The sequence below is a fragment of the Tamandua tetradactyla genome, chromosome 25 (genome assembly GCF_023851605.1).
Source record: "Tamandua tetradactyla isolate mTamTet1 chromosome 25, mTamTet1.pri, whole genome shotgun sequence".
Classification (NCBI taxonomy): Eukaryota; Metazoa; Chordata; class Mammalia; order Pilosa; family Myrmecophagidae; genus Tamandua; species Tamandua tetradactyla.
In genome coordinates, this window is record NC_135351.1 from 15,810,791 (window position 1) to 15,834,168 (window position 23,378).

Genomic DNA, 23,378 nt, shown 5'->3' on the forward strand with positions numbered 1-23,378 from the left:
GAGCCACTTCCTTCATCAGGGCATAACTCTCTGCAGCTTCACCTTGGTCCCTGGTTGGCTCTGATCAGTTTGAACAGTCCACAGGACAAACAGCAGGTGATTTTCAAGTTTGTTGCAAGGGTAGCCAACAGAACTATGTGGAAGGGGGCCGTCTACTGTCTCAAGTTGTTAGAAAGGTCTTCCTTCCAAAGCTTCTGAAATGTAGCTTCTCTTTTCATAACTATCCAACATGCCACCTCACTTATTATCAACTTTGCTTGGGATGCAAAGGTGCAAGGGGGATGTAAAAACCCCACAGGCTTGTATTTGTCCATCATTACAGCCATCATTAGCGGATCTCAGAGTACTGTACATAAAAGTACTTGTTGACGTTTGGTAGAGAGGATATCAAACCAGAATAACCTCTAGGCTTTAGCGCCTGTTTATCCAGCAAAGTTTCTTTTGTTATTAGGGTTATTTTGTTACACTCAGGCAGAGAGGAATGCATTTAGACAGATTGGCATGATTGGGGCTAGAGCTCTGACCAAGCCAGCAAGGTGTGAAGAGGAAGGAAGGCCAGGGAAGAGGCAAGTGGTGAACTCAAGGATTCTAGCTGTATTTCACTCCAGAAAACAGCTCCCAATTATAATTACCCACCTTGTTCTGCAGCTCAAAATAAAACTGGTGTTGCACCAAACCCTACTGGAGCAGCCGTCGTGATTAGAAAGTGCTCCACACCTTGGAGAGCTGAGGAGACATAAGAATCATTTTAAATGCAAATTAAATTGAGGGGGTAGCAGAGGGAACACATAAAAGACAGTAAAACAAAACCTTTCAATTTTCTTAAATTAGCAGTCTAATGTGTTCTAAAGAGCAGTTCCACTCGGATCTCTATTTAGGGGCTGCATTTCATCACAATGTAAAATGCTCAGTGCTCTTGAGTCGAGATTGAAGGGAAATTATTCATTTGGACTTGCGGGCTCAGCAGCATAGCACAGCTTCATTTTATGCTCTGCGGTGTCCTGTCGAAAGGGGTCAACAAGTACTGGTGAGTGTCTAACTTCAAGACTCTTCCTTTCATTTATCTTTTTGGCTCTCTCTCCATTATAGGGGGATAGCTCCCCAAAGATCTGTTATAATGCATCTTTCAAAATCCTGGGAAATTTTAGACAGCTTTCTAAGCTTCTTCCAGTGACTGATTCACAGAAGGGAAGAGAGTTATTTTCAGCCTAGATGCTGGTGGCTGATCTGTGTATTAATTATAAGAAGGGAATGTTTAACATATGCTAGCTAAAATGAACTTTCCCCACATCACCCCATCTCTGCCCACATTTGGCCAGCAGCAGGGTTAGAATTGGTGTCCCCCAACAATCTCTAGAGAATGTTCCCATTATATTAACTCCTTAATCATTTCATATTCTGTTCTGTTGTTATTGGAAATCAAACGGGGGCTTGGAACTATAAAAATATGTTATGAAATCATAAATCCATTTTTTTTAATGACGATGACACTTCTCTGCATAAGAGATGGGTGGTGGGGAATGGACCTGCGTGATGGTTACATGTAGATTTTGATGGTTTTCTGCCAAAATTTTACACTGGAGATTGGTGATTTTCTTTCTTCATAGAGGAAGGTACAGAGAGGCCGAGGTTGGCGTCACCTCCGGTTGCTAAGGTAACAAGCTCTGGCCATTTTGTCTGATCAAGGAAGTCCAGTGGACAGTATGCATTATTCATCACTGTTCTAATCAAACAATCAACATTTTTCACTTTCACCGGGAATATTTAGAGAGATCAAAGACCCTCTGGCTGAAATTGTTCTTGCTTTTACTGCCGACAGTTAACTCTTGATTTTTTGCAGTAAGTATAATTTGCTGTTGGGGAATCTTTGGGGATTCAAAAAGTTTCTTCTTACCAGACTCGGTTTCTTAAATTAAAATGTGCCCTGTTAGAATGAGAAACCAATTGTATTAGCCTTCTGAGTTTGATTTTATTGACTTTGTCTTGTTGATTCTTTAAAAAAAAAAAAAAAAAAAAAAAAACATGAGATATTTCATTTGTGCAAGTATCAGGAAATGCTACATAGGCTCAAAGGAAAAACCCAACAGGCTGGATGTTTGTTAATGAAGTGTATTAGCTTCCTGCTAGGCTAGTGCACGATGATATTATGGGGGATCATTGAAATGCTGAAATAATTGTCGCTGCTCTACAATCCACATTTCTCTCTCAGAAGCAGAGCATGTCAGGTGCAGGCAGATGACTATCCTGTAACACTTTGTAACATATGCAGGAGAGAATTACTGCAAAGGAAGGAATTCAAGGCATTTCTATAGCAAACATGTCAGCATGTGTCATAAATGCAAGGCATATATGAGTGGAGGCTTTGATTGCCAGGCTGTTTTCCCTGCTCCCGGGGAATTCGGAACTCCCTGGATCAATTGAGGATCGAAACTCAGAACGGCTGACATTTAATGATGCCAATTATCAGGCAGACCTTTTGAAAATTAATAGCAGGTGAATTCAATGGTATATTTTCTAGGTAATATACAGTAAGGAATGGTATATTATCTCTTTTTAGCCAGGATCTGTTTTTCCTGAGTAGGATATTTTAATTTTAAGGAATATTGGTTAAGTGTTGCATTTTGTCCTATGATAAGAAAGCTATGTTGAGGGGTGGCTGGCTTTAGAATTGAAAACGTTGTCCAAACAATAAGTTATTATAATGGCTTCTTCTTATTGCAAAATTTCAAACCATATAGAGAGAGATAGAGGGAGAGAGAGATTTATATGGTTTTAAAAACCTAATATTGTGGATTGTTTTCCTCTTTTGTAGGTGTCCAAGAGAATATTTACTCTGAAAACTAACTCTGTGTATAGCACATCAAGAGAATGGATTATCCCAAAATGGATTATTTTCTGGATGTCGAGTCTGCTCACAGACTCTTGGATATTGAGTCAGCTCAAAGATTCTTCTACAGTCAAGGAGCTCAAGGTAATAAAACAAGATAAAGAGAGGGAACTCCTCTCATTTGCATGTTGGTTTTATATTCATGGTGCCCGCGTAGGCTTCAGCAGTTTATGCTCTATTTCGGAGGTTCAACAATTGGAATTTCTAAGGTGATAACCTCTATCAGACTGTTGCTAGAATTGAGGCAAGTATATCATAGGTAAATCCAAACTTCTTGAGTGTAGTTAAAAAAAAAAAAAACAAGCCAGGTGTCCAACTTCTGGTATAAAATGCCTCTTGAAAAGCTGTTAGTAAAAGATCCCAACCCCCACCCGTCCTCAAACCCTAAGCCTCTGCCTGAAAAAAATCAGGGATGCTTTTCCCCCAGGGAAATGCTGAGCTTGCAGCCACTGTACTTGATGAGATCTAGGGCAACCTCACCCAGCAGACTAAAATCCAGCCAGATTAGGGGCTCCTGAAGTCAGTTTTGAGCTTCTATACCTGCCTTATCTATTTTTAGATGAATTCAGTGACTTCCCAGGGGAATTAACAGTGCACATGGCAGGGGTGGGGGGAGGGAGGGGGGGCACTAAGAGAAGTACCTGGTGTGAACTGTGAAGTGTGGCAGCTATGTGCGTTTTTATTACATATTTCTACATGTTCCGTTAAGTCACAGTTTGCTTGCTCTTCTGTTCAACGGTGTATTTAAAATGTTTGCCGTCACATCAGAGTAAGGAAAGAAGGTGGAGTGTTTTATGGGAATTCCTGCCTGTTGGGAGATCTTTCTTTTCTTTGTACACACTTTCTCCTGTGCTTAGAATATTTAGAATGTTCAGCCAAAGCATCCTGAAGATGATCATGTCTCAGATGGTATAGGTTATGCACAGAGGAGAAAATCTTCCTATTTTTAAGTGGAAAAGTGCCTCCTTCTTCTCTGCTTTTATTTTCCAATGCTTGATCAGGTCTTCTTAAAGTCAAGAGGGATTGGACATTATCTGGTTGGTTTCCTTGGGCCTGGCTCAGTGTGCCTATCTGATCTTAAATTAGCAAATGAGATACCATAGCTAATTCTCATCCATCTGGGTTTATGTAATCAGCATGGCTACCCTCAGTCACTTAAAGAGACATGTAAATATCACTGAAAGCATCAGCCTCCTCGAGGTCTGCAAGTAAAGAGATGCTACGGACCGATGTAGAATTGAGGCAGAAAGGAAAAGGGAGCTGAGGCAAGCCTCAACCCCATCACCAGCCTGGAGCTGAAACATCGTTGTATCTGCCTGAGCTGCATCACCCTGAGCTGCATCACCCTTGGCAGAGCAGAGAAGGGGAGCAGCAGCCAATTATAGATAATGAAGATTTCAACTTCCTCTTTCTGTAGGTAAAGGCTGTAGGCTTTGCACTTACAGGGAAGGAAAGCAGGCAGGGTGTGGGAGGCTCACAGGACTCAAGACAGCCAAGTGATTGTCAGCAGATGGGGCTGGGGGTGGAGTGGTCAGAGCTATCGCCATCCATCCGTGCCTGTGGTTTAGGCACCAGAGCTGGAAGGACTAGAAAATGCACTGGAGGTGGAAGCATGAGCCACTGCTGCTTCCTGGTATCACATTTATTTTAAGGTAGTCGGAATGATCCAATCAAAGAGTCTTTGATGCAGGAATGGGGGGGGGGAGTGTCCCCAGAAATCCCCAGATTTCCTGAATTAGACATTAGAAGCCAGAAAGCCAGGTGTGTGAGACCTAGAAGTTTGCATTTTAAACAAGAACTCCGGTGATTTGTTAGCCAGTGAGCACATCAGTGTGGGGATCTGCGTTCCATCCAGTCCAGTTTCTCTCCTTCTATCCCAAATAGGAACACTTTCCTCAGCATTAGAGGCAGGGTACCCAGTAACTACAGACCCCGGATTCAAATCCTGAGTCTGCCACTGTGAACAGGAGCAAATTAATCTCTGGGACATTCAATTCCCTGCTCTACAAAATGGAAACAATAAATTATGCCTAATTTATAAGTCATGAATATTAATGAGGTGTATTTTAAAGTACTTAAAGTACTGCCTGCCACATAGGAAACACTATACATAAGCAAACCAATAAAATAAACATCCCTGACAAGTAGTCCTCCCTCTTCTGAGATTTCAAAAAGAAGCCATTACCTTGCAAATTATAAATGTGGCCTGGTAGATGTTTTACTTCCTGTTTCTAACAAAATTAAATTATTTTTAATAAAAAAAATAAACAGCAATTCTCTTCTTGTCCCATCAAAAACCTAACTCAGGTGAAAACTTTTTCCTTCCATCCCCTTCCACGAGTACCACCACCTAGGACATCTCCTTTCACCATCTCTTGGGGCTTGTCTCTGCATTTCACCAGCCTCCTCCATTGCAGCTTCTGTCCACTCAGCTCAGACTTTGCAGTTTTCCTGGGTGATCAATATCCAGGCTTTATGAAAGGCTCCAAGCCAGTGAATGGGCAAAGGCCCCAGAGACCGTAGTTTGCGCGCCTCCCATTACAATCCACATGCACGTGTTTCCGAGTGCGTGGCTGAAGACCACAGCTAAGGCTCTGAGGGCCGATAGGGTAGGGCAGTTCCATGGCCAACTCTTGAAAAAAGCATTTGGGGCAGTTAGGGCTCCAAGCAACCGCTGAATCACGTCCTCTAGGCAGGTCTCACTACTGGGCCAGCACGGCCCTGGCACAGAGTGACATTAGTCAGATTGAGTAGCCTTGACACCCTTTTCTAAAGAGAAAGTCTAACTGGGAATCCAGTATGGAGCTGAGTGATTTGGAAGTTGAACTTGTTCAGCTAACAAGGGTGTACTATTATTGCATTTTTTGAGTGGTCCATTCACTAAGCCACTTCTAAAGGGGAAGGCAAGAGAATCTGAGTTTCTCTCTCTGAATTCCACATTACCACTGACATCAATTTATTGGTAAATCCATGTACTTCTCAAAAAACAGCACGTTATTTATTAATCACGTGCGAAATATTTATCCAATGTAACAATACCAGAATTACAATGATGTTTTTTTTTAACCCCATTGTAGTTTGTTTTTCTTTTCCCCCTTGGAACATGGTGAAAGCCTGCTTCCCTAAGTAGAGGAAATTTTTAGCTAAAGCAAGAGGACTCCAGCAGTGTGAGAAGGAAAAAAGCAATCTAGCATGCATGAGACAGGCCCCTCTGGAAGTCCCAGGGATTTTCGAAGGTTAGCCGTCTCTCCACTAAATAAAGCAGCTTGTTAGTTCCTTCCTTCTCCATTTTCCCTGGTTTGACCCTGAGGTGGGGAAGATCAGCCTGCCTCTCTCGGGATCCTGCATTAGAAAGCATAAGGTGTTGCGCAGTGCAGAAAAATAGCCCGGGCTCATCCTCTTCCATCTTTGTGTCAGGGGAGGTTGCCCTTTCGGTTATGTCCCTGAGTGCTTTGTCAACAGTAAATCCTGCTAACGCAGAGGGTGTCAATCCCCTTTCGTGCACAAGGAAAATCCTCTACCAGGAGGCACACATGGGTTCAAAGATCAGTCCCCTCGCCATCACACAATTTGAGTTCCTGACAATGGCGCACTCAACTTTAGACTCTGTGATTTTTGCATTGAGCCATTGAACAGAGAGAGAAATGTGTGTTTTAACAAATCAGAACATTAGCATGGTAAAATCTTCAGGTTGAAATGGACATTGTGGGTTCTCTTGAATTCCTCCCTAGAATCCATGAGGGCGGGCCCAGGTGCCAGTGCCATAGTTTACACGAGCCCCTGGGTTTTTCTGAAAAGCACTGAAGTTTGAGAACCACTATCCTGGATCATGGCAACACTGGCTACACAGAGTGAGGCTAGAACCCACAGCACCCCGCATCACCTGAGAGCTTGTTGGAAATGCAGGATTTCTGGCCCCACCCAGGCCCAAGAGATTCAGAATCTGAATCTTTTTTTTTTTTTTTTTTTTTTTTTTAAAGGAAAGACAGAGAGAAGGAAGGAAGGGAAACATTTTTAAACATTTTCTTGTATTCTGTTTCTCCGTTTTTGTTACATGGGCTGGGGCCGGGAATCGAACCGAGGTCCTCCGGCATAGCAGGCAAGCACTTTGCCCGCTGAGCCACCGCGGCCCGCCCAGAATCTGAATCTTAATAAGACCCCCAGGTAATTTATATTAAAGTTCCAGAAACCATAATCTAACCCAGTGCACATTAGAAACACCTGGGGGCCATTTAGGAGCCCAAGGCTGGAATGCCCCCAGTTAAATCAGATCTCTGGGATGAGCCACGCACAAAGGAATTTTTTTTCCAACTCCTATCCAGGTTATTCAGGTGTGTGGTCAGGGCCGAGAACTACAGAATCTCTTAGGCTATAGAAAAAGACATTTTAACACTTCGAGCGCCTGCTCTTGCCTACTGTCTCCATCTAGGTCTTCCCCCTTTAAGTGACTATGACCATTGGAAGGGATGCAGATGGACTTTTCGTAAAAGGACTGGGTGTCGGGGCTTCATGCTTCCTGTTCACTGTATCCATCAATCCTCAAAGAAGCCTTAGGAAGTAGGAATATGCCCATTTTGCAGATGGGAAAAATGAATGTGGATGAAGTGAACTTTTCTTGAAAAAAGGCTGTACATTTAGGTAGCAGCAGAGCCAGGATTTGAATTCAAGTGTGTCCGACTCTCTTAGCTTCCTGGGGCTGCCTGCCATAACAAAGTACCACACCCTCGGTGGCTTAAAACAACACAAATGTATCATCTCATAGTTCTAGAAGCTAGATATCCGGAATGAAGGGTCGGCAGCGCAGTGCTTCCTCTGAAGTCTGGAGGGTTCTCGTAGTGGGTTGTTGCAATCCATGGTGTGCTTTGGCTTGTGGCATGACTCAGACTCTGCCTCCAGCCCATGACCGTGATTTCCCTCTCTCTGTCTCTTATTGACTGTGCCTGGATTTCCTCTCCTTATAAGGACACCAGTGATATTGGATTAAGGCCACTCTCATCCATTTTGGCCTCATCTTAACTAATAACATCTTTAAAGATCCTATTTCCAAAAAGGGTTACCTTCACAAGACTGGGGTTAGGGCTGGAACATCTCTTCCTGGAGGGCACAATTCAATCCATAGCAGACTCCAAAGCCCAAGTTCTTTGGCTTAATTAAGTACATTATACTGCTTCCTGGGCAGAGGCAACTTCTCAGCCAGTTAGGTTGATAAAATCAACCCTGCTCGTAACATGAGTCACCAAATCACACTTGCAAAGATGGTGAATCTAAGGCTCAGAGAAGTTCGGCTACCTGCCTGAATCACACAGCTTTGTTCCCAGAGGATGGAGACTAGAACCAGCCCTTTGCACAGCACTAGGTTTCTTTTCTCAAAGACCATCAATATCCTTGGACATTTATATTATCTTCGAAAGGGAAAATGCATGAAAAGGAAGCAAAGGAGGCAATTGAGTAAAGTCACTCAGCAGTCCGATTTATGACTCCTGCTCACAATTTCCACTCTTTTATCATTTTAAATAACTCTTGGCATTTAAACCAGGCGCTGTAGTCATTGTTACTTCATCATAAAGCACCTTTTCTGTCTTCTACATTGTCTTGTTCAACAAAGGGAAATGACGGTTTTGACAACTGATAAATGTCAGAACAGCAGAGTCTCTTCAAGTTGTTATTGGCAATAGAGGGGAATTCAACTAAACTCACTCTCTCATCCATTTCTCCCTGAACCCCTTCCCACCTCCACCCCTTGCTCACCCTGTGAAATCTGTCAGAACAGTTGGCTTTTGTATCTTTAACTTCACGTTGATGTTAAGTATATTCTAAACCTCTGGGACCTCTTAACCGTGGCCCCAAGAGACAAAAGCAGTTGGTAGCACTCAATTAACTGCAAATTGTTGACAATTGTCACCAGCACAGAATGTGCTTAAAGCAAGATCCAGCCCAAATGTTACCTCCTCTGTGAAGCAGACTTTTCCAGGCCTTTCTCCCATGGCCTCTTATTTATGCCTGTATTATAGCAATTGTCGTATTGTGTTATCAGCCTCCACCTTTTGCATTCCCCCACATAGATAGCTTCACCTCTCTAAGCCTCACGTTCCTTATCAAAATATGTATACCAGCACCAAATCATAGGGTTTTTTGAAAATTAAAATGAGGTAGTCTGAAAAAGTATTCAGTATATTATCTGTTATTATTGATTAGTTATGGATCATTGATTAGTTATGGATTTTTAATTAGTGTTTTATTATTACTTAGATGTCTGTTACCTAACTCAATCATGAACAGCTCCTGAAATACTGTTTTCTTGGTGCCTAGTATTGTATATAGCATAAAGTCCAAATATTAGGACTTATTAAATGTCTCTCTTGAACTAAAAGAATGAAAATGCTTAAATCGGCATTAAAAGAGACTTGGGATTCAGGGAAGAGAAATTTTGAAGATTCAAGTTTTGGAAAAATAAAGCCTTCTAAGAGCTTTAAAAGAACCAAAATCTCTAGTTGAAGATGGAGATTCTACATAAAGCTGAAAGGAAGGACATGTAAAAATAATGTTTAAATGTGCAATGTCGGAAATGGGAGTGAGTCAACTCTGCATCTCCTATAAAACAAGAACTTTAAAAATCAAAAAGAAAAAGAAAATAGAACAGGAGGGATTCATGTGTACCACTGAGGAGGATTGACCCTTTTCTTAGAAGGGCTTTTTAATATGCACTAGTCTGTAATGATTGAGTTTTCATTCTGTCTGAAAGTAGAGTTATGAAATAGGGGACCACTCAACCTTTATTGTGATGAGCTCAATTGAGAGCAATTAAAAAACAGTTCCATGTTCTGGAAAGGACCCCTGAGCAGGACCTTAAATTTAGAGCCCTCTGTTCTTCCTTCTTTCGACCTTTATTGCCTAGTCCAGTCCTTTATGCATTTTGGCTAATTCTGAAACCAACTACTATAAATATTTCTGCTTCTGAGCAGACGCAATGGAAAATGGGTTTAGACACCCAGTGAAGCCACTCCCTGGAAACATGCAGTTTAAGAACTGCCAATTGGAAGCCTTGACCATGGTGTTTCTAGTAGTCTTGCTTGGCTGGTGTGAGATCATTTTCATTCTCCGGCCCCATGAGACCTTCATGTCACGGCCTTAGGTGTAGCTCATTTCTGGACCCACAAGTCTAATTTGTTCCATAAAGACCGAGATAGGATCAGTGAGTACAGGGCAACCTAATCCCCATTTGGGGTATAATTACCAATTAGATTATAACCTTTTCCATTTATCAGTCTAATACCACCTGCCCCTCAGAGTCCCCCCCACCAAGGACCAGCACAGCAAATCCACCACATCTTCTCTGTCCCCTCATAGTGTTGCTCTTGATTTCTGTGGTCTGTACTCCCAGCAGTTTGCATACAATCACTCCATTTCAGACCCCCAGCTCTGAAAAGTGTTTCAGAAGACACTGTCCACATACAGTTGCCTGTGTAATTTCCAACCTTGTTTTTTTTGTTTTTTTTTTGTATTGTTTCATTTTTTTTAGTACTGGAACCATCATCCTCAACAAATACCTGTTTCTTTTCCTCTAATTTTAGCCAGGAAGCCGCATGCTGCACTTCACTCATGGATGAAAAGCTAAACTACCAGGCCTATCTTTCCAACCTCCTACATGCTCCCCTTGAGACCTCTAATTATTCACACCCAGGCTGCCCAAGCCAGTACTTAACAAGGGAACATTATGTGTGAAGGGAAAAATGACGGCAGATCAAGAGGAGAAATACTGTGGAGGCAGCTTGTGGGCCGATTCCATAGATGCACACATGAGCATGAAATCCAATCCTTCGTTTCCAGATGATGCCCTCAACACAGGAAAATCCTCTGTGCACAAAGCAATATTCTTGGTGCCTATAATTTACCTGAAAACATGCCCTTGAATGCTGTTTGTGCCTTTGCCCCCAGCAAGCATCTGCTTTGCTAAGTATTGATTCAGGGCTCTTAAGTAGGGCATGAGAACAAGAGCAAGAGAGAGAGAGATGAGAGGATGAGAGACAAAGAAGAAAAAACTGACAAGAAAATACAATGAAATACAGGTGGTTCAGTGGTAGAATGCTCATCTTCCCTGCAGGAGACCCGAGTTCGATTCCTGGACCATGCACCCCCCACCACCACCCCCAAAAAAAACAATGAAATAATTACAATCAATTAATAACTCTTACTCTCACCCAGGCGTGTGGGAGTGGATTAAAGATGCAGCCCCCACACAGCCAGCATCAAGGCTGACCTAATTAGCACAACCATTCCCAGGTGCTTGGGAAAGAATTCTTACTTGTCATTTGTCCAAACAAATGTTTTCTCAAAAAATTTTCAGTACCACCTTCTGCGTGTGAGCTGGTGGCAGCAGCAAAGACAAGAGCCTGACATATCGAAATCAGCTCGTGGCTAAAATGGGTCTCCATTTTAAATATTTTTAAGCGTTTCCATAAGGAAATCAGACACACATACTCATATAAAACCAGCAAACTAATATTGGTGTTCTAGTTACTCTTCTCAAAAACAGAGAGAACATCTTAGAGATTTATGTACCTTTATCTCCAACTAGGGAAGCAAGACAAGGATGATATTGAAGGCTTTGGGGGGGAGAAATGAACCCCACACACAATTTTTATCTATATTTTTACTTTCAGTCCATTTTAGTGAAAGCTACATTCGTAGTTTTGCAGAGTAACAATTATGGAATAAATAATATTTGGGGGATAAATGAAATATTTCCCAATGTTGGGTACAAAATCTAACTGTGCTTTAGGGCTTATATTTTGGAGCCAAATATATCTGAGTTCAAATTATGACGAATACTTCCTAGCTTGTGACATTGAGTAAGTTATTTCATTCTCTCTGTTCTTCATTTTTTCCTTGCTTGGGTATAAATGATAATAATTGATAATAATAAGTGTTCTTACCTCATAGGGTTATATCAGAGATTAAATGAAACAAAATAGTCTTTCACAAACTATGGTATAATATGATAATTTGGGGTAGCAAATGGACTCTTTTAATATTTTATGTTTTAACTTTGTGTTAGAAAAATGGGAAAAAAAAATTGATAAATAAAGATATATGATCGGAACTCCCGGACTACTACTTAGAACAAGAGAAAAAAAGCAGGCTGAGTAAAATTCATTTAAGAAAGATATTAGGTAAGGAATAGTGTAGATAGCACTTAGATGTAGCAAAATATCACCAAAGTGATACAGGAATGGCTAAAGCCTGGAAGCATGGAACAAATAAATATAAACACTTAGCAAAATGTCCGTCACATAATATGCATTTAATAAATTCGAGCTCTTATGTTAAGTATGCCTTAATTTTGCCTTAGATGATAGGGCCTCAGCTTCCCCAAGATAAAATACCCTGCCCACCACCCCTGCCATCTCTCACCTTCTCTAGTAACATTCATTCCGAATTCAACTTTGTAAGCCTTTTAGAGATATGCAGCAGTTTTAAAACACAAGAACAAAAGAAAGCAACAAATCTGTGATTTTTAAAAAATAAAACTGCTACCAAATTCTGAAAGTATTCTCTTCATAGTTCTACTTTAGTGTATTTTCTTCCTTAAGACCGTCTTGACATGTTAGCCAAACTACCGATTTCCTTTGAATTTATAGCAAACTCTAGTTTATGAGAATATGGCTTTCAAGTGGTGATTTAAATGAGTTAACATGTACCTAGAAATGAAGAACTAGATTTTAGAGATTCCATTTTTTAGAATTAGATGCCAGGTATTTCTGACTTGGCGGTTTTCACAATGCCATGCTTTCTTAAGGAGACAAAGTAAAGAAATGAAGAGAAATGTGGAAAGCAAAGTCAGAGATACCTGGAATCTAATTCTAACCTAACCATTTAACAGCCATGTGACTGGCTGTAAAAATGGCTGAAGCTCTATAAGCCTTTGTTTCCCCATTTACAAAATGATGAAGCTTGCAATATTACTCTGAGGGTAAAATAACATAAAGTAACTAGAAGTTGCTGGCACATAGCATATTCTCAATGCATATTTCTTTAAGGATTAAATAAATTTGCCACATAAGGGAAAAGAAAGAAAATTGAGAGTGACTGTTCTGTGTCTTGAAGAAGCTTACACACAAAGCAAAGTACTCTCATGGAAAGAGGAACAGTTTGTAAGAGGGGCAAGGAATTGTTGATGGAAGAGGTGATGCCTAAGCTTCATTTTGGAATTAGCACAAAAGTGGTGCATTCCTTGCTGAAAGAGTGAGCATTGTAGATATTTCTATGAGTAGCTCAGTATGGCTGGGTCATAAAGTACAAGAAGGTGAAAGTGATACCTGAGATTGGAAAGAAGGTAAGGTTCAAAGAAAGAGACCTTGAGCCCCAGGTCAAGGAACTTGGAACTCGTTCTTAGGCAATATAGAGCTTTTGAAGACTTAGTAAAGCTGAAAGAGACAACTTCTAGACCAATTGATCCCCAAACTAGTGGCATCACAAAAACATGCATTCTGGAGTCCCTTCCCAGGAATCTTGATCTATGGGAGTGAGGTATGGGAATCTGGAATTTTTATCTTGTTAGGGGTTATTTTGTTTTGTTTTTATGGCTCCCGTGTTTTGGTGTAAATGATGTAAGACCTGGAATTCGAGACAAATTGTTTAGTTCAATTCTTTACTTTTATAGATGAGGAAAGTAGAACCCAGAGAGGTGAACTAACAAAAAGCCACGCAAATCTAAGACTTGATTCATTCACAATTTATCATTTGTTAAACATCTATCACATGTTGGAGATTCAAACTCAAAATTGGCAAATCCTTTGGCCTCGAGGAGTTAACCATAGAATGTGGGACAGATAATTAAGCCAGTGACTACAGTGCCAAGTGATAAATGCTGGGAGAATGGCCATACAAGGAGTTTTGTAAGCACACATGAGGGCATGTAAATCATATGGAAATATGGGTGTGTTTGTGCATGTGTGACGTGTCCATGTGTGCTAGATAGAGAGATGTCTTCCAAGTTGGCTTCCATGATGAGATGAGAACTAACCTGTGTTTGAGTTGTATTTAGGGATGAGACTAAATGAACCTTCTGGGCAGTGTGAAATGGCATGTAATGGGGTATGAGCATTGAGGGAATAGTATGTGTTATACCATGTCTAGAATGAGGGGTACTTTATAGGTGGAGGGAATGACAAGAGAAGAGACTAGAATAGTAGTCAGGAGCCAAAATATGCAAGGCTTTGTATGCTAAACTAAAAAATCCTAAACCTGATACTGAACCCACTAAAGAGTGTAATACAAAGATATGTTTTCATAAAGATCACATATATGGACGACAGATTAGAGGGAATAAGAATAGAAGCAAGAAACCATTAGGCGACTACTGCAGTTATCCATGCAAGAAGCAGACACCTTGAACAAGTATGTGATATGTGGTGACAGTGTGAGTGCTCAGAAAGTGAAAGAGGGATGCTTCAAATTATCCCAGGTGTTCTACTTGGATCCAATGGATGGATGATGAAGCCATTCATTATGAGAGGGAATATAGGAAGAGAATCAAGATTGGAAGGGGAAAAATTAAAGATAAATTCAACTTAGGACATATTACCAGTAAGGAATAAGTTTTATGGGTCTAAAGCCTGGTATAGAGATCTTGGAAAAGCATCTAAAATATTCTGTGTGCCTAGGTAATCCCTATAACATTTTCACTAATATGTTTTATATCTGCTTTTCAATATGTGGTTCCACTGGACCTTTAATTTTCCTTTCCTATTATTTAGAAGATTGGGAAATTGTTTAAGGGAAACACTTATTTTCTAAATTAAAAGTTTTTGCTATGAATTCAATATTTTCTCAATAGCAGTAGTTCCTAACATTAATAGTCAATGGGAAATATTTACATGAAGCAAACATTTGAAATTGCCAACATTATTTCAAATTCTGGCTTGTGTTTTCATAAGAAGCAAAAGCCTGAGTTAAAATTTATAAAGCCATTTAAAGAAAACAAGTTTTAAAATAAACCCCATGGCAGCCCGAACACTTTATAAAACTATAGCTTGTCACAGAATATCGTCGAAGGAAGGAAAAAAAAAAGACTCAGCTATAGCGGGTTAAAAATAGACCTTACTTTTCTTTTGAACCTACGCAGTAAGATCTTCTGTTCATTTAGTTGATTGTGCACTGTTTGGTGACTAAATTTGATAGGCGCCAGGCAGAGAAAAAACTACTTGGCTTAGCCCAATTTAATCCTTCCTCTGGAAAGCAAGACCACCCTGCAAAACTGAGTTTTACATTAGCTCATATCCTGTGCTAGCTCAATAATCTGAATATACACACAGGAGTTACAAAGAAGGGAGAAGGAAAAGGGGAATCATATTTTATGGGTCAGAGCTTTGTATTGATTGTCTGATTTAATCCTCGAAAAGGACATTTGTAAAGTAGGTGTTATTATCCCCATTTTACAGATGAGCTAGTCCCCATGTCCAGTAATTAAGTAGCATACTTGTGGTCACACAGCTATAAGCAATGGAGCCAGAATGATCATTCATATCCTTTTTTTAATATAAATTAAAAAAATTAACTAGCACAACATTTAGAAATCATTCCATTCTACATATGCAATCAGTAATTCTTAACATCATCACACAGATGCATATTCATCATTTCTTAGTACATTCGCATCGATTTAGAAAAAGAAATAGAAAGACAACAGAAAAAGAAATAAAGCGATAATAGAGAGAAAAAATTTAAAAAAATAAAAATAAAAAAAAAACTAGACCTCAGATGCAGCTTCATTCAGTGTTTTAACATAATTACATTACAATTAGGTAGTATTGTGCTGTCCATTTCTGAGTTTCTGTATCCAGTCTTGTTGCACAGTCTGTATCCCTTCAGCTCCAATTACCCATTATCTTATCCTATTTCTATCTCCTGATGGTCTCTGTTACCAATGACATATTCCAAGTTTATTCTCTAATGTCGGTTCACATCAGTGGGACCATACAGTATTTGTCCTTTAGTTTTTGGCTAGTCTCACTCAGCATAATGTTCCCTAGGTCCATCCATGTTATTACATGCTTCATAAGTTTATTCTGTCTTAAAGCTGCATAATATTCCATCGTATGTATATACCACAGTTTGTTTAGCCACTCGTCTGTTGATGGACATTTTGGCTAATTTCCATTTCTTTGCAATTGTAAATAATGCTGCTATAAACATTGGTGTGCAAATGTCCGTTTGTGTCTTTGCCCTTAAGTCCTTTGAGTAGATACCTAGCAATGGTATTGCTGGGTCGTATGGCAATTCTATATTCAGCTTTTTGAGGAACCGCCAAACTGCCTTCCACAGTGGTTGCACCCTTTGACATTCCCACCAACAGTGGATAAGTGTGCCTCTTTCTCCGCATCCTCTCCAGCACTTGTCATTTTCTGTTTTGTTGATAATGGCCATTCTGGTGGGTGTGAGATGATATCTCATTGTGGTTTTGATTTGCATTTCTCTAATGGCCAGGGACATTGAGCATCTCTTCATGTGCCTTTTGGCCATTTGTATTTCCTCTTCTGAGAGGTGTCTGTTCAAGTCTTTTTCCCATTTTGTAATTGGGTTGGCTGTCTTTTTGTTGTTGTTGAGTTGAACAATCTCTTTATAAATTCTGGATACTAGACCTTTATCTGATATGTCATTTCCAAATATTGTCTCCCATTGTGTAGGCTGTCTTTCTACTTTCTTGATGAAGTTCTTTGATGCACAAAAGTGTTTGATTTTGAGGAGCTCCCTTTTATTTCTTTCTTTCTTCAGTGCTCTTGCTTTAGGTTTAAGATCCATAAAACCGCCTCCAATTGTAAGATTCATAAGATATCTCCCTACATTTTCCTCTAACTGTTTTATGGTCTTAGACCTAATGTTTAGATCTTTGATCCATTTTGAGTTAACTTTTGTATAGGGTGTGAGATACAGGTCCTCTTTCATTCTTTTGCATATGGATATCCAGTTCTCTAGGCACCATTTATTGAAGAGACTGTTCTGTCCCAGGTGAGTTGGCTTGACTGCCTTATCAAAGATCAAATGTCCATAGATGAGAGGGTCTATATCTGAGCACTCTGTTCGATTCCATTGGTCGATATATCTATCTTTATGCCAATACCATGCTGTTTTGACCACTGTGGCTTCATAATATGCCTTAAAGTCAGGCAGCGCGAGACCTCCAGCTTCGTTTTTTTTCCTCAAGATGTTTTTAGCAATTCGGGGCACCCTGCCCTTCCAGATAAATTTGCTTATTGGTTTTTCTATTTCTGAAAAATAAGTTGTTGGGATTTTGATTGGTATTGCATTGAATTTGTAAATCAATTTAGGTAGAATTGACATCTTAACTATATTTAGTCTTCCAATCCATGAACACGGTATGCCCTTCCATCTATTTAGGTCTTCTGTGATTTCTTTTAACATTTTTTGTAGTTTTCTTTGTATACGTCTTTTGTCTCTTTAGTTAAATTTATTCCTAAGTATTTTATTCTTTTAGTTGCAATTGTAAATGGAATTCGTTTCTTGATTTCCCCCTCAGCTTGTTCATTTTTAGTGTATAGAAACACTACAGATTTTTGAATGTTGATCTTGTAACCTGCTACTTTGCTGTACTCATTTATTAGCTCTAGTAGTTTTGCTGTGGATTTTTCAGGGTTTTTGATGTGTAGTATCATATCATCTGCAAACAGTGATAGTTTTACTTCTTCCTTTCCAATTTTGATGCCTTGTATTTCTTTTTCTTGTCTAATTGCTCTGGCTAGAACCTCCAACATGATGTTGAATAACAGTGGTGATAATGGACTTCCTTGTCTTGTTCCTAATCTTAGGGGGAAAGTTTTCAATTTTTCCCCATTGAGGATGATATTAGCTGTGGGTTTTTCATATATTCCCTTTATCATTTTAAGGAGGTTCCCTTGTATTCCTATCCTTTGAAGTGTTTTCAACAGGAAAGGATGTTGAATCTTGTCAAATGCCTTCTCTGCATCAATTGAGATGATCATGTGATTTTTCTGCTTTGATTTGTTGATATGGTGTATTACATTAATTGATTTTCTTATGTTGAACCTTCCTTGCATACCTGGGATGAATCCTACTTGGTCATGATGTATAATTCTTTTAATGTGTTGCTGGATTCGATTTGGTAGAATTTTGTTGAGGATTTTTGCATCTATATTTTTGCATTAGAGAGATTGGTCTGTAGTTTTCTTTTTTTGTAATATCTTTGCCTGGTTTTGGTATGAGGGTGATGTTGGCTTCGTAGAATGAATTAGGTAGCTTTCCCTCCACTTCAATTTTTTTGAAGAGTTTGAGCAGGGTTGGTACTAATTCTTTCTGAAATGTTTGGTAGAATTCACATGTGAAGCCGTCTGGTCCTGGACTTTTCTTTTTGGGAAGCTTTTGAATGACTGATTCAATTTCTTTACTTGTGATTGGTTTGTTGAGGTCATCTATTTCTTCTTGAGTCGAAGTTGGTTGTTCATGCCTTTCTAGGAATTTGTCCATTTCATCTATATTGTTGTATTTATTAGCATAAAGTTGTTTTAGTATCCTGTTATTACCTCATTTATTTCTGTGAGGTCAGTGGTTATGTCTCCTCTTCCATTTCTGATCCTATTTATTTGCGTCCTCTCTCTTCTTCTTTTTGTCAATCTTGCTAAGGGCCCATCAATCTTGTTGATTTTCTCATAGAACCAATTTCTGGTCTTATTGATTTTCTCTATTGTTTTCATGTTCTCAATTTCATTTATTTCTGCTCTAATCTTTGTTATTTCTTTCCTTTTGCTTGCTTTGGGGTTAGTTTGTTGTTCTTTCTCCAGTTCTTCCAAGTGGACAGTTAATTCCCGAATTTTTGCCCTTTCTTCTTTTTTGATATAGGCATTTAGGGCAATAAATTTCCCTCTTAGCACTGCCTTTGCTGCGTCCCATAGGTTTTGATATGTTGTGTTTTCATTTTCATTCGCCTCGAGATATTTACTAATTTCTCTTGTAATTTCTTCCTTAATCCACTGGTTGTTTAAGAGTGTGTTGTTGAGCCTCCACGTATTTGTGGATTTTCTGGCACTCTGCCTATTATTGATTTCCAACTTCATTCCTTTATGAAATGAGAAAGTGTTGTGTATGATTTCAATCTTTTTAAATTTGTTGAGACTTGCTTTGTGATCCAGCATATGGTCTATCTTTGAGAATTATCCATGAGCACTTGAGAAAAAGGTGTATCCTGCTGTTTTGGGGTGTAATGTCCTATAAATGTCTGTTAAGTCTAGCTCATTTATTGTCATATTCAAATTCTCTGTTTCTTTATTGATCCTCTGTCTAGATGTTCTGTCCATTGATGAGAGTGGGGAATTGAAGTCTCCAACTAGTATGGTAGATGTGTCTATTTCCCTTTTCAGTATTTGTAGTGTATTCCTCACGTATTTTGGGGCATTCTGATTCAGTGCATAAATATTTATGATTCTTATGTCTTCTTGTTTAATTGTTCCTTTTATTAGTAGATAGTGTCCTTCTTTGTCTCTTTTAACTGTTTTACATTTGAAGTCTAAATTGTTGGATATTAGTATAGCTACTCCTGCTCTTTTCTGGTTGTTATCTGCATGAAATATCTTTTCCCAACCTTTTACTTTCAACTTATGTTTATCTTTGGGTCTAAGATGTGTTTCCTGTAGACAGCATATAGAAGGATCCTGTTTTTTAATCCATTCTGCCAGTCTATGTCTTTTGATTGGGGAATTCAGTCCATTAACATTTAGTGTTATTACTGTTTGGGTAATACTTTCCATTCATATCCTTTTGATTCTTCCTACTACATCTTGTTATATTGGTGATGCTGGCCATCCTAAGAATGATTCTTATGAGCAGGTATGTAGGGGTATGCAGGTGTCCTTGCATTTCCACACATTTAATGACTGAATGCCAGCCACAATGTTCTGAGATATAAATGTGGCAATGAAGTTGTTTTATGTAATGAAAGTCTTAAGTTTGGCTACTTAAAGGGATTTTTTACCTCTTGGGAAAATATCACCATGAAATATTACAATTCAGCATCTGTCCCTTGGGCTGAATTGCAGAGTATGTAATTGGCTTATAATTTCCAGGGCGTGGGAGCAACGTGCTCAAGCCCCCCAGAAACTTCCTAATATACTCATAATTCGTTTTTCCCTCTCTCAACCAAGATAACGCATAGTAACTATAGACAATCTTGAAAACATAGACAAACAACAAACTAAACTGAACCAACCCCATCATCTAAAAATAAGTACGGTTTACAACTTGGTAAATAATCCTGTATTATTTCTAAACATTTGGGCAACACAATCACCTTTTATTTTTTTTAAACCTAAGCTCCTTTGATCTATTGCCTTTAATTTTATTTGTCTTAATTTAAAAAACTAATTAATTCTTCATATGGTGGGGTAGTTGATTCTAATCAATGTATGAAATAATCAGGCACAGTCTGTGCTGAGAGAAGCCATTCATACTTTGTTTTTGCCCAAAGCATAGTTTTGCCAGCTGGGTTAATGTTCCTGGATCTGGTCTTCATTATTTACTAGACAGAGACTCTGACTAATAGCCTGTGATCTCATCACTGTCATCAGCCCATCTGTAGACACAACAGCATGCAAATAAAAATCTACCTAACCTATATTTGGTGGGTCTGCCCTCTTAGAATCATATATTTTGGGAATTATTGAGTTTGCTCCCTTCCACCAACACAATATGCCTTTATTCTTATTACACACAGATGCAGCACTTCGTTACAGAGCAAGGGCCAGTTTTTCTTATGTTTAATTTAGCATAATTCCTACAATAATATAGCAAAGGAGCTGTAAGGAACTTAATCCAATCACCCCATTTTACAGGTGAGAAAACTGAGGCTCAGGGAAGAAAGGAGAAGCAAAATATTATTTAATGAATACTTAAATGTGCCACAAGCTATATCTCATTCAAAACCACAAATTTTTTGCCCCCAATTTTGCTGGAAATTAAAGCTCAGAATATAAAAGGACTGACCTAAAATCACACAATTATGAAGAGTTGGAGCCAGGACCCACAGGATTCTTTCTGATTTCACAGCTTTCCCCTACAACACTTGAAATTGCCAACATTATTTCACACCCTCTCATTTATGGAGAGAGGTGACTTATCTAAACCTGGCAGCTAGATGTTGACAGAGCAGGAACTAGAACACAGTCTCCTTGGGTCTAGTTCTAGACTGAGGATATATCCTGCACCCTGTTGTTTTGTTACAGTGTGGTTCAAATGGATTCAAGCTCATTTTGCAAGTGACCAAGCCCAGCAGTTTGCCACACTGGACAGAGTCTCTGTCTAGTGTGGCAGATATAAATATGCCATAGTATATGTTCACCTTCTGTACACCTAATAGGAATTAGAAATATGTAGACTTCAAATTATATCTTCAACTGTAGTAACTATACTGAAAATTAACCAGGTAGAAAATGCAAAATTAAAATTACAAGGCTCAATATTATTACCTGTTGTATCAAGCAAGATTGGAAAAGTGACTTGTATATCTCAACAGACATGTTCAACATTTAAATAATGGAAAGCTGTTTGGGTTTATATCCAACTAACTCAGTTCAACATAGAAGCCTGAAACACATTTTCCTGTTCTCCATCAGGCATGCTTTAGCAGCCAGCCCCCAGCTGCTCTACACAGTGTCTACTTTAAGAAACTGGAAGGAAAGAAGGCAGCGAACATTTGCTGTCCGCCTACTATTTGTCAGGCTCTGTGTTAGGTGTTTTGCATTTATTATATAATGTGTAATCCTCTCAAATCCCAATGAGAGAGTTTATTTCATTTCTAGTTTGCATATGAGGAAACTAGTCTCAGAGAGCTAGTTAACTTTTTTCCAAGGTCTAATAAGTATTACCCTTGGCAATAGCAACAAGGTTTAATTTCCCAGCCACAGCCTTATTTGGAGCTTGCTAGTAATCATAGTTTTAAAATAATAAATGCTTATTGGGAATTCCCATTGCAAAATATGTTACATGGGTTGTGTATTTTAATCTGCATAGCAAACCTAAAAGGTAGGTGCTATATTAATCCAATTTTTTAGGTGAAGAAATTGATGTACAAGAGTTAATATACTTGCAGGAAATCATACAACCAGGAAATATGGAGTTTAGATACACACTTACTCAGAGACTGTGCTGTAAACTTTTACTTCATATTATCCAGAAGGAAAATAAAATTCACATTATTTGGTTTGTGTATGCATACACAGTGAAAAGTACAAAGTGCCACAAGGTGGAACGAAATAAAGAAAGAGGAAGAGATTGCATTCTGGTAATGGTGTGGGTGTGGGGATGGGGCTAAAAGTATTCCAGTCATAGAAGATGAACAGAGTTTGGGAATGCAAACATGGGGAGGAGGAAAAGAAAAGTTTTCCAGTGGAAAGATTGTCCTGTCAGTCACTCAATAACATTTTGCAATTTTTTTTTGTTCTCTGTTTTGTAATTTGCAAATTGATCCATCATACTCATTAAATCTGGGCTTTCTGATAAACATAGATGGTATCTGTAGCATTCAAGATTGATGCCCTATGACCACTGTAAACCCATATGTATTACTTATCTATTGCTGCATATCAAAATACCCCAAACTTAGTGGCTCAGATCTCATATATTCATTATCTCACAGTTTCTACAAGGCATGGAGTTAGGAGTGGTTTAGCTGGGTGGTTCTGGGTTGACAGTCAGGATGCTAGCTTGGACCAGGCATTGGAAGGCTTGACTATGCATGGAGGATCCACTTCCAGGATGGCTGTTGACAGCGAGTTTCAGTTCCTCCCCACATGGACTTCTCCATAGACTGCTTGGGGGACCTCACAGCATGACAGCTGGCTTCCCCCAGAGCAAGGGATCCAAAGAAAGAGCAAGGCAGAAGCCACGATGGATTTCATGCCCTAGCTTCAGGTGTGCTATGCAGTTGTTTCTGCCATATCTTAGTGGTCACAGTCCTGATTCCATGTGGGAAGACGTGAACACCAGGAGTTGGGGACCATTTGGGGACCATTTTGGTGGCTGGCTACCATGATGCATAAGCCTCTATGGGAGCAGAAAATGTTGAAAGAGAGAGTGTACATGATTCCTATACATAAAGAGGTTTTTGTCAATATGTCGCATATCACTAAGTGGTTTTTAAATGAGATACAATTTTGTATAGACCAAAACTTTAGGTCCTATTGGAGAGAAACCACTATACCATTCTAGGGTAGATATTGAATAATCTTGTGTCCATCGTGATATAAGCATCTATTTAAGGAAAACTAGGTATTCAGGCATTAAAGGAAGAGTCGGAGCAAAGTTGATGTTAGATGCATGTAAACAAGACTGACCTGATTGCCCAGGCTAGAAACTGTCTCTTTGGGAAGTTGTCTACTTTTAGGTAAGGTTGGATAAGTTGTGTGCTTCACAATTCCACAATTCTGTTCACATGGACTAAGATGTAAATAGTGCATCCCTCAAGTTC

At 39.3% G+C, this 23,378-nt stretch overlaps 1 protein-coding gene across 1 annotated transcript in view; it reads left to right on the top strand.

Moving 5' to 3' along the window:
- Positions 1-2,868: 2,868 nt before the first annotated feature.
- The window catches only part of LOC143668781 (phosphatase and actin regulator 1-like), a 30,504-nt gene continuing 9,994 nt past the window's right edge, over positions 2,869-23,378 (top strand). Inside the window, exon 1 of the mRNA XM_077143317.1 lies at positions 2,869-2,971. Coding sequence (XP_076999432.1) covers positions 2,869-2,971 — 103 coding nt within the window. The remainder of the gene's footprint in view (positions 2,972-23,378) is intronic.